At 41.7% G+C, this 14,962-nt stretch overlaps 1 protein-coding gene across 2 annotated transcripts in view; it reads right to left on the minus strand.

The window, feature by feature from the left end:
* LOC111868180 (casein kinase I) overlaps window positions 1-14,962 on the minus strand; it is an 80,310-nt gene that overhangs the window by 38,599 nt on the left and 26,749 nt on the right. For both annotated transcript variants that reach the window (XM_023858611.2, XM_023858610.2), the window contains exons 3-4: window positions 10,562-10,787; window positions 2,291-2,430 (exon numbers count right to left, since the gene is read on the minus strand). In XM_023858611.2, coding sequence (XP_023714379.1) covers window positions 2,291-2,430; window positions 10,562-10,787 — 366 coding nt within the window. The remainder of the gene's footprint in view (window positions 1-2,290; window positions 2,431-10,561; window positions 10,788-14,962) is intronic.

The raw sequence follows: 14,962 nt of genomic DNA on the forward strand, positions 1-14,962 counted from the left end.
TGTATGGACTGAAACTTAAGACACTTAGGGCAGTAGATCAGGACCACCTGGAAAGCTTCAAAATGTGGTGTTGGAGAAGGATGGAGAAGATCAGTTGGACCGATTATGTGAGAAATGAAGAAGTGTTATTTAGAGTCAGTGAGCAGAGGAATATCCTACACGAAATAAGAAAACGGAAGGCTAATTGGATTGGTCATATCTTAAGCAGTAACTGCCTTCTAAAAGAAGTTATTGAAGGAAAGATAGAGGGGCAGATAGAAGTGACCAGAAGACAAGAAAGAAGACGTAAGAAGATGCTGGATGACCTTGAGGACAGAAGAGGATATTTTCATTTGAAGGAGAAAGCTCTCGATCACATCAAGTGGAGGAACTGTTTTGGAAGAGACTGTGGACCTGTCATCTTGACAGATTACTGATGAATGAATGAATGAATGAATGTTCCTACCCAAATTCCTCTCTCTCTGCCTATTACCCAGTTTCATTCTTTTACACTCATCTTCTGATACTTCATAAGCTAGTAAGACTGTAGATGTGATTTTCACTGCATTGCAGTCAGATGTATAGAGATAGTGAAGATGTCATAAAATGCTTGCCAAGCATTTCAGTTCATGTCCTGATGGCCGCAAAAAAAATTGATTCAAACATGCAAGGTCATCTTCATCTTGTTATGAACTTTCATTCCATAAAAGAAAAGTGACAGTCAATTAAATTTAATGTTATGTCTGAAGTTTCTTCATACATCTCACTCCTACAAAACTATTACTCATGGGAAACGATGAACCTGCCATCAGGGAAAAGCTACCAGCATAAAGACCAAAACCCTTTAATAACACACCACATGAGCTAACATAGTCGATCAAATGCTATTGGTATATTTAATGTATTAATTTACAGTTTACTTAGTGACTGTCAGAATCTCAGACTAAGTAGTATCAAATGTCGAATAAATAATGAATTCAAACAGATGTGGTGAGAAGCAACAGTAACCTTATTAGAGGTACCACACCGGAATTTGCCTGGAGGGAATGGGTAAAACCACATAAAATTTCAGTCATGACAGTCCATGCCCTGGCTGAGATTAGAACCAGATATCTACCATATACAAGTCAGATTACCCTTACCATCTTGCTTGGCAAATACATTTTAAAATCTGTGTCAAAAGAATACGAGTAATTTCACTACAAGATATGAATATGGTAATCACTTTCATATTCTTCTACTGTTTTATACATCAATTTACACAATATTTACTTCAAACCACTTCAATTTTCCAGAAGGGCCCTGAATTCAAAAATCCTCTTTCAGATACACCAGAACTTGGACCATGTACCTACGTAACACAGCTGTGATGCCGTTTGAGATGCAGAGGCATAATTAAATATATGCCCTACGATAGGAATAAATTTAATGCAAGACATGGTTTGGGTATTTTAATTTCTTCATCTCGCTTACACAAATGCAGAATCTTATCAGGAAGAAGTTTCCAGTTCAGTCAGTAGTCCTGTACTGTATGCTGTTTATCAAAATAATATTCTCAAACATCAACAAAAGACTGATATAAGAGAATATCTTCGAATTAAAAATGTGTGACCCACATGCCAGATGTCAACAGAAATGTCACTCAATCCATCAACAGCATACAATCCAAGTTTGAAGCAATGAGCTTGACATGTAGCTCATAACAGATCACTAAATGTGAAACAGCGTTTCTGGATCAGAAGTTGCTCCCTTTTTTTTATCATGCATACAACATTCAAGTTTCATGATAAGAAACACGTGGGAATTCTTTAAAGATCTGAAATTAGATATTGAACTTGAAGTTTTCTCTCTCCCAAGTCAGTTCATCCTACAACCAAGCATCTTCTTCAGAATTTTGTTGTTTTCAAAATAAAAACAAAACAGTGACTGGCAGTCCAGAACCAATGGAAATGCTACATGCAAGACATGCTAACAGCATAGACAATAACAGTGTGGCCTATATATAACAGAATCAATTTGATGCAAAAGGGATGTGCTGGAGACCTCAGTCAGCATCAAGACTATGCCAGGGGCTGGATAACTACGAAATAAGGATGCAGATCCTAGCAGGAGCAGACACTTTTATCTTTAATTTGTGGATCTGTACCTCCACTAAACCACATGGCATGGTACTTAATTAGGCTCAGGAACAACTTCACACCTCTAGTTTCAAACAGGAATGTCTTCACCTTTCAACCATTGGGCATGTCCCCTTTTCCAACAAACTGACTTATTTTAAATGGATGAGATGACACTGCAGTTCATTTCTTACCTCTGTTCGATGCCAAGGTGTGCATTGATGGAGGCATACCGCGCAGTCCCTGTTAGATTCTTATCTTCACGGTATAAAATGTGATGTCTTGTACGTGAATCACGAAACTTCTTTGCCAAACCAAAGTCAATTAGAAAGAGCTAGAACAGGATCAAAAAAAGAATGATTACAACAAAAACAAACTGTGAAAATACTGAAATATCACAGCAATAAATTCCGTTCAATGCAGAAGTTACTTCTGAAGAAGAATAAAAGTAATGTAACACCTTACAAATAAAACATAAATATTTGTCAGTATACATCATAAACTGTGAAACTGACTGTAAACCTGAACTACTGAACACATAAAAGTGCATTAAAATTTCTGATGTAAAATTACAGAAAGTATAGTAACAATTAGCCGGTCGTGGTAGCTGAGCGGTCTAAGGCATGCACTGTCTTCTCTCGCTCGGAAGCCGAGATCGTGGGTTCGAATCCCACTCAGGGCATCGATGTTTGTGTGCGTTTTTCTGTGTTTGTCTACAGGTAGAGGCCTAGCGACGAGCTGATCACTCGCCGAAGGAGTCCTACCGTATGTATAAGATCTAGAAAAACCGAAGTGAACGGAGAAGTTCATGGAGGTAGGCCTAGGCCCACTGGGGCTGTAGTGCCAAGAAAAAAAACAGTAACAATTATCACTGGGATTCATCTATCCTCATACTTCAGAACTGGAGGCAATCACCTGACAAACTGGTACACAAAAGTCAATCTCAGAAATTAACAAGTGTATTGCACTTGGAAAATATATTACTTTACAGAACTGTTACTTTATCCTGGTGTTGAGATACATGTGCAAGAATAATTAACATTGAAAGGTGAATTACATGAGTTCACAATGACCTGTTTACTCTAATGGTTCATTACAACAGCCTTCCTCAACGAAAATGCTATGACAATTTGAATTCATACAATGAGCTTTCCAGATGGCACAGCTATGAACCAAACTTATGTATCATGGATTGTCCACACGCCCATACTACACTTGAAAGGCTGGAGTCTCAAGGCTCCCAAAGCAATCTAAGAGTAAAATATGGTCATGAGACACATGGGACTCGAAACCAAGAATCACTGCACTGGCAAGGACCAGCAGCAACTTAGCAGTCAGTCAGTCAGTCAGGCTACACTTTGGTTCTGCAGTCAATGCATCATCTATTCCAATGAACCATTACACCAAAAATAATTCCCTGTGCCTTGTTTTCCTACCTTCGGGTCCTGGAGTATTATGAATGAACACCATCTCTTCACAACCATTCCCCCTCCTTCCCATAACAGCTAAGCTTAAGACCACTGGGGTATTGAAGATGAGAGGGGGGGACTTCAAGGACTTATTTGCACAAGATGCAAAAAATTAACTTATTATGAGATCATACATTTCCATCTTCAAACTACAAAATTAATGTTGAAGAAACTGTAATGGTGGAAGTTTCTACAAAAAGTGATTCTGACCCACATCAGTCCACTGACCAGGTTCACACAAGTGGTAACACAACTTGTATTCAAGAGATGCCCTGCTTGAATCATGGCAAGCACACTCGCTATATTCTGTTGAATATTTCTGTGTTTCCTTAAGCCTATCCAACAAAATGCCAGAATATTACCTAAAACTTGGCCATGGATGCTTCCTTCCACATCCTTCCAATTCATCACTATCATCCAATCATTCAAAGCTGTACAGTCTGAGTTACATAAAGTAAAAAGTAAAGTAAATGTATCCCTATAACAGGCCGTGGAGGCCCATAGGGTTGTGAGATGTTGAGGTTCCCACATTTTCTAGACACTTGGCTCATGAATGGCGGTAAGGTTGTCAGCTTTACACATCGGCGGCCCTTTACCCCCAAGAACATTCCAAGATTATTCCTGGTAATCATGTCTGTTAGAGGCTGAGTCGACCATAGGGCCATAGTGCGGCTGGAAGGATTAGGTAAATTGGAAAAAAAATCCAATGACCTCATCGGGATTTGATCCTACGACCTTCCGGCTTGTAGCATAGTGCCTCAACCAAGTACGCTACCACATGCGCCCAGTCTGAGTTACATAGCATCATTAAATATACTACAAATAAAAATGTCAGTCAATTATTACACCTACCCTAAATACAGCACAAACAGAAACCACATGATTTCTCAAAAGCAGTTAGGAGTACACTGGAATTATATCTTCGGCTGAGGTTATGTTCTAAGGACAGGGAGTAAAGCTAAAATCATGTATAGTCAGAATTAAATTAAATAAATCGCCCAAGTATTCACCCTGCAATATGTAAACGCAAATGGAAGAGATATCCCTGTAACAAGCCACAGAGGCTCATTGGGTTGTGAGGCATAGATGCACCCACATTTTCTAGGCAATCGGCTCACAGCTGGCAGTGAGGCTGTCAGCCTTACGTGCCAGCCGTCCTTTACTCCCAGGAATATTCCTGTACTCTCTGTGTTAGAGGCTATGTGTACATAATGATAAATATAATAAAGTATACACATACAAGTAGATGTGAGGTAATTTAATTTTAATTATGTACATAAAGAGAGAGAAAGTAGGAAGAATGAAAGAATAAAAAGGGAAAACAGTAAACCTGGGGGTTGTAAGGGCCTGATGTCGATGCAGTAGAGACACAGGCTCAAGTTTGGGTGATGAAAAGCGGGTTGTAGACGAAGCGCCAGCGCTATTTCAGTTATTTTTCTAATTAATATTTACTTATATATTTGTTTGAGGACGGGTAAGGTTGAATTCGTGCAAATCAAATATGTGAATGACGATTCTACTGTACAAACACGGCAATAACATAAATGACAAATACCAGTAACTACTGTGTAACTTGCATTTGAAACTATGCATTGTTATGGTCCATACTATGAAAACAGAAAACAAGTTACGTCGCTATACATTTAAAATCATGCTACAATTAATACATGCCAAAAAAAAAGGTAAAGCTATTCCTGTAACAAGCCGTGGAGGCCCATAGGGTCGTGAGATATAGAGGCTCCCATATTTTCTATAAAATCGAATCAGAGAGGGCGGTCAGGTTGTCAGCCACGCTGGCCGCCCTATACCACCAGGAAGACTCCTAGTACTCATTTCTGCTAGAGCCTGAGCCGACCCCAGGGTCGTAGTGCGGCTGGAAGGGTTAGGTCAATTAAGAAATCAAATTACCTTATCGGGAATCGAACCCACAACCTTCCGGTTTGTCGCATAGTGCCTCACTCATAGTGCCTCATGGTCAATAATATGAAAACGGAAACAAGTTACGTCGCTATACATTTAAAATCATGCTACAATTAATACATGCCAAAAAAAAGGTAAAGCTATTCCTGTAACAAGCCGTGGAGGCCCACAGGGTCGTGAGATATACAGGCTCCCGTACTTTCTATAAACTCGAATCAGAGAGGGCGGTCAGGTTGTCAGCCACGCTGGCCGCCCTATACCACCAGGAAGACTCCTAGTACTCATTTCTGCTAGAGCCTGAGCCGACCCCAGGGTCGTAGTGCGGCTGGAAGGGTTAGGTCAATTAAGAAATCAAATTACCTTATCGGGAATCGAACCCACAACCTTCCGGTTTGTCGCATAGTGCCTCACTCATAGTGCCTCATGGTCCATACTATGAAAACGGAAACAAGTTACGTCGCTATACATTTAAAATCATGCTACAATTAATACATGCCAAAAAAAAGGTAAAGCTATTCCTGTAACAAGCCGTGGAGGCCCACAGGGTCGTGAGATATACAGGCTCCCGTACTTTCTATAAACTCGAATCAGAGAGGGCGGTCAGGTTGTCAGCCACGCTGGCCGCCCTATACCACCAGGAAGACTCCTAGTACTCATTTCTGCTAGAGCCTGAGCCGACCCCAGGGGTGTAGTGCGGCTGGAAGGGTTAGGTCAATTAAGAAATCAAATTACCTTATCGGGAATCGAACCCACAACCTTCCGGTTTGTCGCATAGTGCCTCACTCATAGTGCCTCATGGTCCATACTATGAAAACGGAAACAAGTTACGTCGCTATACATTTAAAATCATGCTACAATTAATACATGCCAAAAAAAAGGTAAAGCTATTCCTGTAACAAGCCGTGGAGGCCCACAGGGTCGTGAGATATACAGGCTCCCGTACTTTCTATAAACTCGAATCAGAGAGGGCGGTCAGGTTGTCAGCCACGCTGGCCGCCCTATACCACCAGGAAGACTCCTAGTACTTACTCATTTCTGCCAGAGCCTGAGCCGACCCCAGGGTCGTAGTGCGGCTGGAAGGGTTAGGTCAATTAAGAAATCAAATTACCTTATCGGGAATCGAACCCACAACCTTCCGGTTTGTCGCATAGTGCCTCACTCAATGGCAGAAGCCAATACGAGAAAATATTGATATTCCAATTCCTATTTGTAACTAATACTTTTGTACTGAGATTGGTGCCAGAATTCATACCGACACAAAGTCCATAAAATAATCCATTTCTCAAAGTGAAATTTCAAAATTTCCAATTATAACTTCACCATTTTATGTAAGCGCGAGCACAGAACCGCCACGCCGGGGTTTTCCCTCCCTCCACACGGTTAGTTGCATTAACTGCCCGAAGAGAAAGTGCCGAAGGACTAAGAACTTTACTACAACTCTTGTTGGAAGAACTTCGTGTGGGATCAGGCTGAGAAAAGAAGTAGGTCACAAAACATCATGTCGCACTGCTGATATAAACGGTGTGAGATACACACACAATGATAAATACCCGCCTAATGTGAGACCAACACAAAGTAACGTGTATATGTATGTAGCCGATCAATAAAACATCGGAATTAATATTACACAAATACTTGAAGAGAAACACGACCTCGCTGCCGCATTTATATCAAACGGTGGTCAGATTAGTTTGTGATCATCGTTAATATACTGGTATGATCCGGAACACTCCGCAAACATTAAGATAAAATTTCCCGACAATAGGAGGACGGGCTGATTATTTCTTGATTTCAAATCAATGTTACGTTACTAAATTACATAAAGCTGTACTGGGAAACCGCGGTGGCAAAACCAAACGGTTCGCCACCAGTAATATGGTTCGCAGGGGATGCTCACAAAACGTCGTGGCAGGATCTTATTAACTCGGCAATACACCTTCGGCTTCCATAAACGAACAGGATCTAACCTTTCCGTTTTCCCATACAGACCCCCCCCCGGCCTACTTTCCCTATTTCGAAACACGTTCTGGTACGCTACGGCTCGGTAAACGTGTTGCCATAGCATCGAATAAATACGCAACAATCGAAGAATTGTTCGACGCGTCGTTTTCTGAGGTTCGTGTCTTGTCAAAGGCAAGTATGCACGTCAGTATGGGTATCCCCCTCTATCGTTGCCATGCATCGGCTCGCACATGAGTCCGTTTTCTATGAGGTCTGTGTCGTTTCATAGGAAAATAGGCGACTAGTTCTTCCCAGAATTTCTTGTTCCTTTCCGTTATCCCTGAGTGGTATTATTGCAGCGGCGTTCGCTTGCCTGCGGAGCGTTTATTATATTCGTCCCGTCCGGATGGACGTCTGTGTGTATGTATGAAAATTCGAGAGCTGCTAAAGGGGTCTACATGAAATTTTATACTGGTGAGCACTATTAATTAAATCTGTTGACACATTCCAGTTGTTAAAAACTGGACAAACGGAAACATGATCTCCGTGCGTTTGTGCCCGGTTTGTATTTCATTAAACACAGCATTTATCGAGGTGAAAAATATTTCGAACAAATTAATATTAAACTAAACCACATTTTATGTCCAGTAGACCTTCTCGGTCTTAAGGATTTCGAGTTAATTAAACAAGGAGCTTGAATTTTGTAACGTCTCTTCTCCGAGGGAGGGTGCACGCGGTAACGTAATGGGTGAGGCACTATGCTACCAGCCGCAAGGTCGCGGGGTCGAGTCCCGACGAGTTGAATGTTTTAAATTTACCTAATCCTTCCAGCTGCACTATGGCCCTGAGGTCGACTCAGCCTCTAACAGAAATGAGTACCAGTAATCTTCCTGGGGGGCAAACGGCGGCCGGAGCGTAAGGCTGTGGACCTCACGGCCAACTGTGAGCACACTGTCTAGATAAAATGTGGGAGCCTTGACGTCTCGCAATCTTATTGGCCTTCACGGGCCGTTACAGGGATCTTTGAATGGTTTACCTTCCCTGAGGGTTTCCAATTTTAAGGTTCCTAGGATCAAGTTTCTACATCTCGCGCGATTTCCCCACATTTATAGCATTTTGGCTTTTTTAACTTAACTAGTAATCTGGAGGGCTAGGGTTTGATTTCGATGTAACTTGTATATTCAACAAGCGTTCGTCTTCCGAACATAATCGGATTACTGCCGAAGACACTCTCAAAAATAGATGCCGTATCCTCCCATGTGAAAAACAAATTAAAATCTTACTGAAATAAAATTGGCTTTACTATTTTAATGAAGTGCTCCACCACAATAAGAATTCCACGCATATCGCAATGTTTATCGTTTTTAGAACAATTAACACCTATGAGTACCCACTCAAGACGCTGGTGTCACTACGGCCTACTCTGGAGCAGCGGGCTCAACTCGCGAATTCCACAGCACTTTATCCAGGCGTAGTAATTCTGGAAACCTCTGACCAGCAGAGCACACTGAGTCGTTAGAAAAATCTAGAAGTCGACGTGGTGTGGTGAAGTCGAGAAGTATTCAGAGATGCGCATGCACACGCTCCTTCTCGGGCCACGCGAAAATGTATTAAACAAATATGGGTCACTCCATGGTTAACCCATCAACTGACATTACCACCTTGGACTTCAATTAAATTTTGTAAGCTTAAAGGGTCTGCAGGGTAGAGGCCTTGCGACGAGCTGATCCCCAGCCCAAGGGGTCCTACCGAAATGTCTAAGTTCTAGTAAACCGAAGTGAAACGTAAGTTTCAATGAGGTAGTCCAAGGCCCAAACTGGGGCTGTAGCGCCAAGGGAAAAAAAAGGTCTGCAGAGTTTGTGATACATATGTTCTTCCTTCCTACGACAATTAATTTCAAAGTTACTGAACTTTGAAGTTTGACTTAACTTCTCCTGCACTCTTATTCATTAAATGGTTAACAGCTCTGGCCCTATTCTTGATAGAGAACGCTGTCTTATAACAATTCTCAACCTACTGACTGCTCCAAAATCATCTTCTGAGGCTGGTACGTACAATAGGTCCAACAGTGACCTGCATATCAAGTGAGCACAACCTCATCCCATACCAATAAAAAAGGTGGCTAATTTGATCTGCACATATATACTGATACTTTCAGGCATACAAATAACAGATGTAATGATCATCTCTTCTTATCCTTGGTATTATTTACGTCACTCAGTTTCTGGTATCTTGTTAGTTGTAATTTCCCCCTACGTTAGTGCCTGTTTACGTCTTGTTTCATCGTACTTTATTTTTATAGGGTTTGCCTGTAATTGGTTTTATAAGAGTAGTCAAGCGTTTTAATAAATTAATATTTCTCAGTGTTATTTATTATACACCACAGTCATGCTTGCAAAATTCCTGGGCACCAGGTCTCTACGGTGCATACATTTTTCATACTGGTTTTAGCAGATTTCCCTCCTGTTACACTACCAGAGAATGATCTGTCATAATAATTCATTTTTCTTTCTTTCATCCCTTTCCTATCTTTGCCCCCTTCCTTCTTTCTCCCTTGTCGCTTTACCACTTTTTTCATTTGTCCATCTTCCATACATTCCTCTCCTCCTTCATTCCTCCTTTCCCTTAAAATAATTCCCTCACTCCTGTTCTCCAATTCCTCTACCCTCTTATCTCCTTCACTCCTTTCTCCCACATTCCCTTCCCAACCACTTTATTTAATCATCTAATGAATATTTTTCTCATAACCCAGCCATGATGCATTAATTTTCCAGACATCCTCCTGCTAATAACAAAGAACAAATTTCTCAACCAAGGGATTGTTTTTCCTAATTTTCTGAGATGGCCCCCAGATTTATATGTGATCTGTACAGAACTTATTACTACTATTACTACTGCTCTACAATAAAAACCACCACCATCACTGAAGGCCGTCAATTTTGTAATAAACTTCAGTCCAACAAGGTACTTACTTTTACATCAAAAGCAGCAACACTTAAACATGTCACATAACCAAGCTTAAAATATATTCACCATGGCGGGTTGTCGAAATTCCAAACATGCACCATGCCTGAATTACAGGAATGCAAAACCCATATCTCCCATCAAACTATGCACAACGTTTTCATCACCTACCTTATTGCAGTGCCTTCCAATGCCCATCAAGAAGTTGTCAGGCTTAATATCTCGGTGGATGAAACTTTTGCAGTGCACATACTCTATACGACCAATCATCTGATCAGCTAACATAAGGACTGTCTTAATAGTAAATCGACGGGAACAGAAGTTGAATAAATCTTCAAGCGATGGGCCCAGCAAATCCATGACCAGGACATTGTACTCTCGCTCTTGGCCGTACCACCTGGACGAAAACATTCTTATTAGCACAAAACTGGCAAACGAGTAACTGTGCACTGCGCATAAATGTCAAGTTAATATATTTATATGGGTGATTCATAAAGTATCCGCACTTTAGCTCTTGTATGCAGATGTCACAAAATAACCTGACAGTTGGCAGAACTGAACCCTGTGAGCCGACGTGCCCACATTCTGCCTGATAACGCGTTCGATGCAATTAGTAAGCTGCACCACTTTCAATTTGCGCCAAAGAAGAGGAGAGGGCCGAAACTAATTTTCTGTGGGCGGAAGGTGTTGAAATTTACATACGTTTCTGTATTTAATATTGGACAATGCAGTACCATGACGGTGTTTCGTACAAAATCACGAGAAGATTGTCCAAGGGTGTTCTCGTCTTGCAAGGCAATATGCAATTGACTTCACACTGCTGCCCAAACTAGGGAAACCCATCATGAGCTTAAAGTTCATGACCATCCAGCACACAGTCTGTACTGTACACCTTCGGATTTCCATTTGTTTGAACTTCCAAATGGGGCTCTCAGAGGTCGTCCACTTTCAGCTGAAGACGAGATGAAGGAAACGGTGCATGACTGGCTCGGAACTTTCAGTCCAGTTTCTTTCTCTGATAGCATCACAAAGCCTGTGAGCTTATAGAAAATGTGCTGAGATGCAGGGATACTACGTTGAGGAGTGCTACACCTGCAGCCTTCCATCTCAAATGCAATTGTGGGGGGAAAGAAAATCGTGGAAACTTTTTGAATCACCTTCATCCACATCTACACATATGAATAAAGAATAAATTCCATCAAATGCAACAAATTTTAATATGAATAAAACCTTTACGTGTTTCTGTCGGTACCGGCCATCATCAGAAGGTGATCAACACTGCAAAGGAGAAACTGCACAATTACGACATGAATATGTTCTCTTAAAGGGTTCAAAACATTGACATGTTTAAAAACAAGTTGCGTTAAGGAGTAAACAGTATCCGTTTGGTGGCTTCGTTATTTCTTCACCGTTGGTATGTAAACGTCCTGTGTGGTGGACCGTCTGCAAGTATACGAGGTTTTTTTAATGCTACTGGGGTGGGACTAAGTCCCTTGTACTGCGGCCACGTCTGGCCTACTGTACCAGCCCCAGATGATAGGTGAGGGTGATTGTGGAGCAAAATTGGTGGAATGATGATTGGCAGGGGAAACCGAAGTACTCGGAGAAAACCTGCCCCAGCGCCACTTTGTACACCACAAATCCCACTTGACCAGACCCCGGGATCGAACCCGTGCCGCTGCGGAGGCAAGCCAGCGACTAACTGCTTGAGCTATGGCGCGGCCCCTAAGTACGCGAGGTATATGGGTATTTTTGTTGTAGTAAACCGATGTCCCGTGGTAGTGTGCCCTTTTTGTGTTTATGCATATGAGTGGTTCTACGGAGGTGTGTCTATGTATTATATAACTATACACACATTTTTATAAGGCATACGTTATTTACAGCATGTATAAACTGAACTAAACAAATATTATTGTGATGCTTGAGATGAAACTTTGGCTGCACTGACTATGAAGAATACAGCCCTCTAGGTTTAACACCATGTAGAAAGGAGAGAGCGTTTTGCCTCCATCTTGCCGCCTGCCTTAGCTGGATTCTTGCTGTACCCACTTTTCGAATCTGAAGACAGAGGCGCTGTTATCCGAAATGTAGGGCTCTCTACTAACTACACAGCGTCACAATTCAGATGACACTACTCAACATTACTGACGATTTTCGTCGACCATACCAACAAGAAAATTTCTGTCTTGGATTTCGTAAGCCCGCAACGAAAGAACGTGTATTCAATGACAAATCGTTCACGCAAACAACAGGCCTGACAGACAAAATAAGATGCTCGAAGGCCGGTCAAATATATATAAATATAAATACTGTAGCATAAATTGGGCGTGAGGGGGAGGGGGTNGGTGTTACATACCGACGTGTCTTTTTCCATAGACTCCTCGTTACCTCAAGAAGGCGCTAGACCATTCTATAAATATTTCATGCAGAACGCAGTGGCTGTCTAACTCAAATCGGATAGTCTCGATCTCATTCTGAGCTTAGAAGCGGTGTGGACCAACCATGCGGGGAGAACCTATCGTGAAACACAGCGTGGTGTGAATCGCGAATTAGTTCAGCGCAAGAAGAGGAGAGTAGTGACGGTACAGTGTAACAACGGCGGGGGAAGAAAAAAACTGCCATCAAGGTCTTACGTGGCTGACACAGAGACAATAGCAGTTAAAAAATAAGGATAAATGTAACAATATGACCTGGCACTATTCAAGAAAGACAATGGTTGCGCATAAAAAACAGGCACAAGCAACTTTACAATGGTCTGTGAGGAGCCGGGTTAGCGTAGTCGGTATAACGACTGGCTACAGCCTGGACGACGGAGGGGTCGGAGTTCGGGTCCCGGTAGGGTCAACAATTTTCTCTTCTCCACGTCGTCCAGACCGGCTCTGGTGTCCACCCAACCTCCTATCCAATGGGTACCGGCAGCTCTTTCCCCAGGGGTAAAGCAGCCGGGGTGTGAAGCTGACCACTCACCTCCAGCTAGTGCCGAGGTGAAGAAAATGTGGCTCTATACATCCACTCCCTCATATTCCTTCATGGCATGGTTAAGCACATGGACAACTTTAACTTACAATGATCTGTCAGTCACTATACAGGGAAATGCATGAAATGAAGTTCGGCTATTGAGCATGCACAATTTAAGAGACTCTTCATTCCTCATGCTACAGTCCGGCAGCGGTTTAATGATCCCTCCGATCAGCGCTCAGCTCTGGAACCTCGAAACAGCACCGGCCGAGAGCGACGTCAGAGCTGCCTGTCTCTAAACACCACTGGCAGACGGTCATGTGCTGGTCACTTGGGTAATTTATTAGCGATCTCTGTTACAATATCACAGTGTTCTTGGCTGCATTCGCACCCTTCGAAGACTGGAGATGAAATGAAAATCCCCAAGAGTGTTTCAATCTTCGGCTCGAGTTTGGGGGGCTGCTATGACAAGTGGTGTCAATCGTGGCTCTAGTGGTAACCAGTTTGTGGGTCAGGAAAAAGTGAAAGGCTGTAACACTAGCGTTCTTTCTTTATCTTCGGTATTTTATTTCGCCTCAAGTGTATTTAGCAGTTATTTAATATTATCAATTAATAAACTGCAACACAAGACACGCATCGTGATATTACAAATTAATAAACAGCTATACAAGACATGCATGGCGCTTTCCTGAAAATTAAATCTCCATTTCAACATTTCCTTCGGTACGGCACGACGCAGAATGGCCGAAGGCACAAAATGACAGTTTCCAGTTTTCTTTATATACCAGATAATGACAAATTAAACTTGGCTGATACGAATGTTGAACTGTGCTACACAAAGAACTTAATCTGGAGGAATCACTAATGTAGATTCCATATTTACCTGTGACAGAAACACTTACGGATCCACGTGTGTCAGCACATCCAAAAAAAAAATCTTTTACCGATCTCTCTTCAAAAGACGCGAACAAACACTCCAACTAATGGCTCCTCAACCGACTGGCTAGTCCAAATTCATATTAAAACTCTGGACCAAATGACTTCTTGGATATGCGATGGAGAGCTGAAGTGTAACACCGACGCCTAACGTAATTACACAATCCGCCACGTTTCTAAAATCGACGTTCTCTAGAACAGTGCCGCAACCTTTTTCTACTCGCGGCACACCATGTAGTATCCATGACTCAACACGGAACACCAAAATGTTATTCCCTTCAAAAACGCATGATATCAGACAATTAATATAAATACGTAACGTGATCAACTTATTACTATAATATTATTACATTGTTATTTTATTATCATTAAACAGAAATCGACTCGTGAATTTATTAACAATTAATGAACTTCAATTCACTGTAGAGTGTAGAAAATACACTTCTATTACTATGAAAGTAAATACAGTAATTCTACTCATAACTTCAATGTGATACTTGCCCCTGCGTAGCTGCACACAGGCGACTGATACGTGGTGGAATCGTTGACAACGCAAGTCTCATTTCTTCATCTATGGATTTGAGCCGCTCCCTCTTTGATGTCTTAATTTCAGTCAACGTCAAGAAGCCCAGTTCATACAAATATGTAGTTGAAAATGGCAATAACACATTAACTGTA

Source organism: Cryptotermes secundus, unplaced genomic scaffold (genome assembly GCF_002891405.2).
Source record: "Cryptotermes secundus unplaced genomic scaffold, Csec_1.0 scaffold52, whole genome shotgun sequence".
Taxonomy (NCBI): domain Eukaryota; kingdom Metazoa; phylum Arthropoda; class Insecta; order Blattodea; family Kalotermitidae; genus Cryptotermes; species Cryptotermes secundus.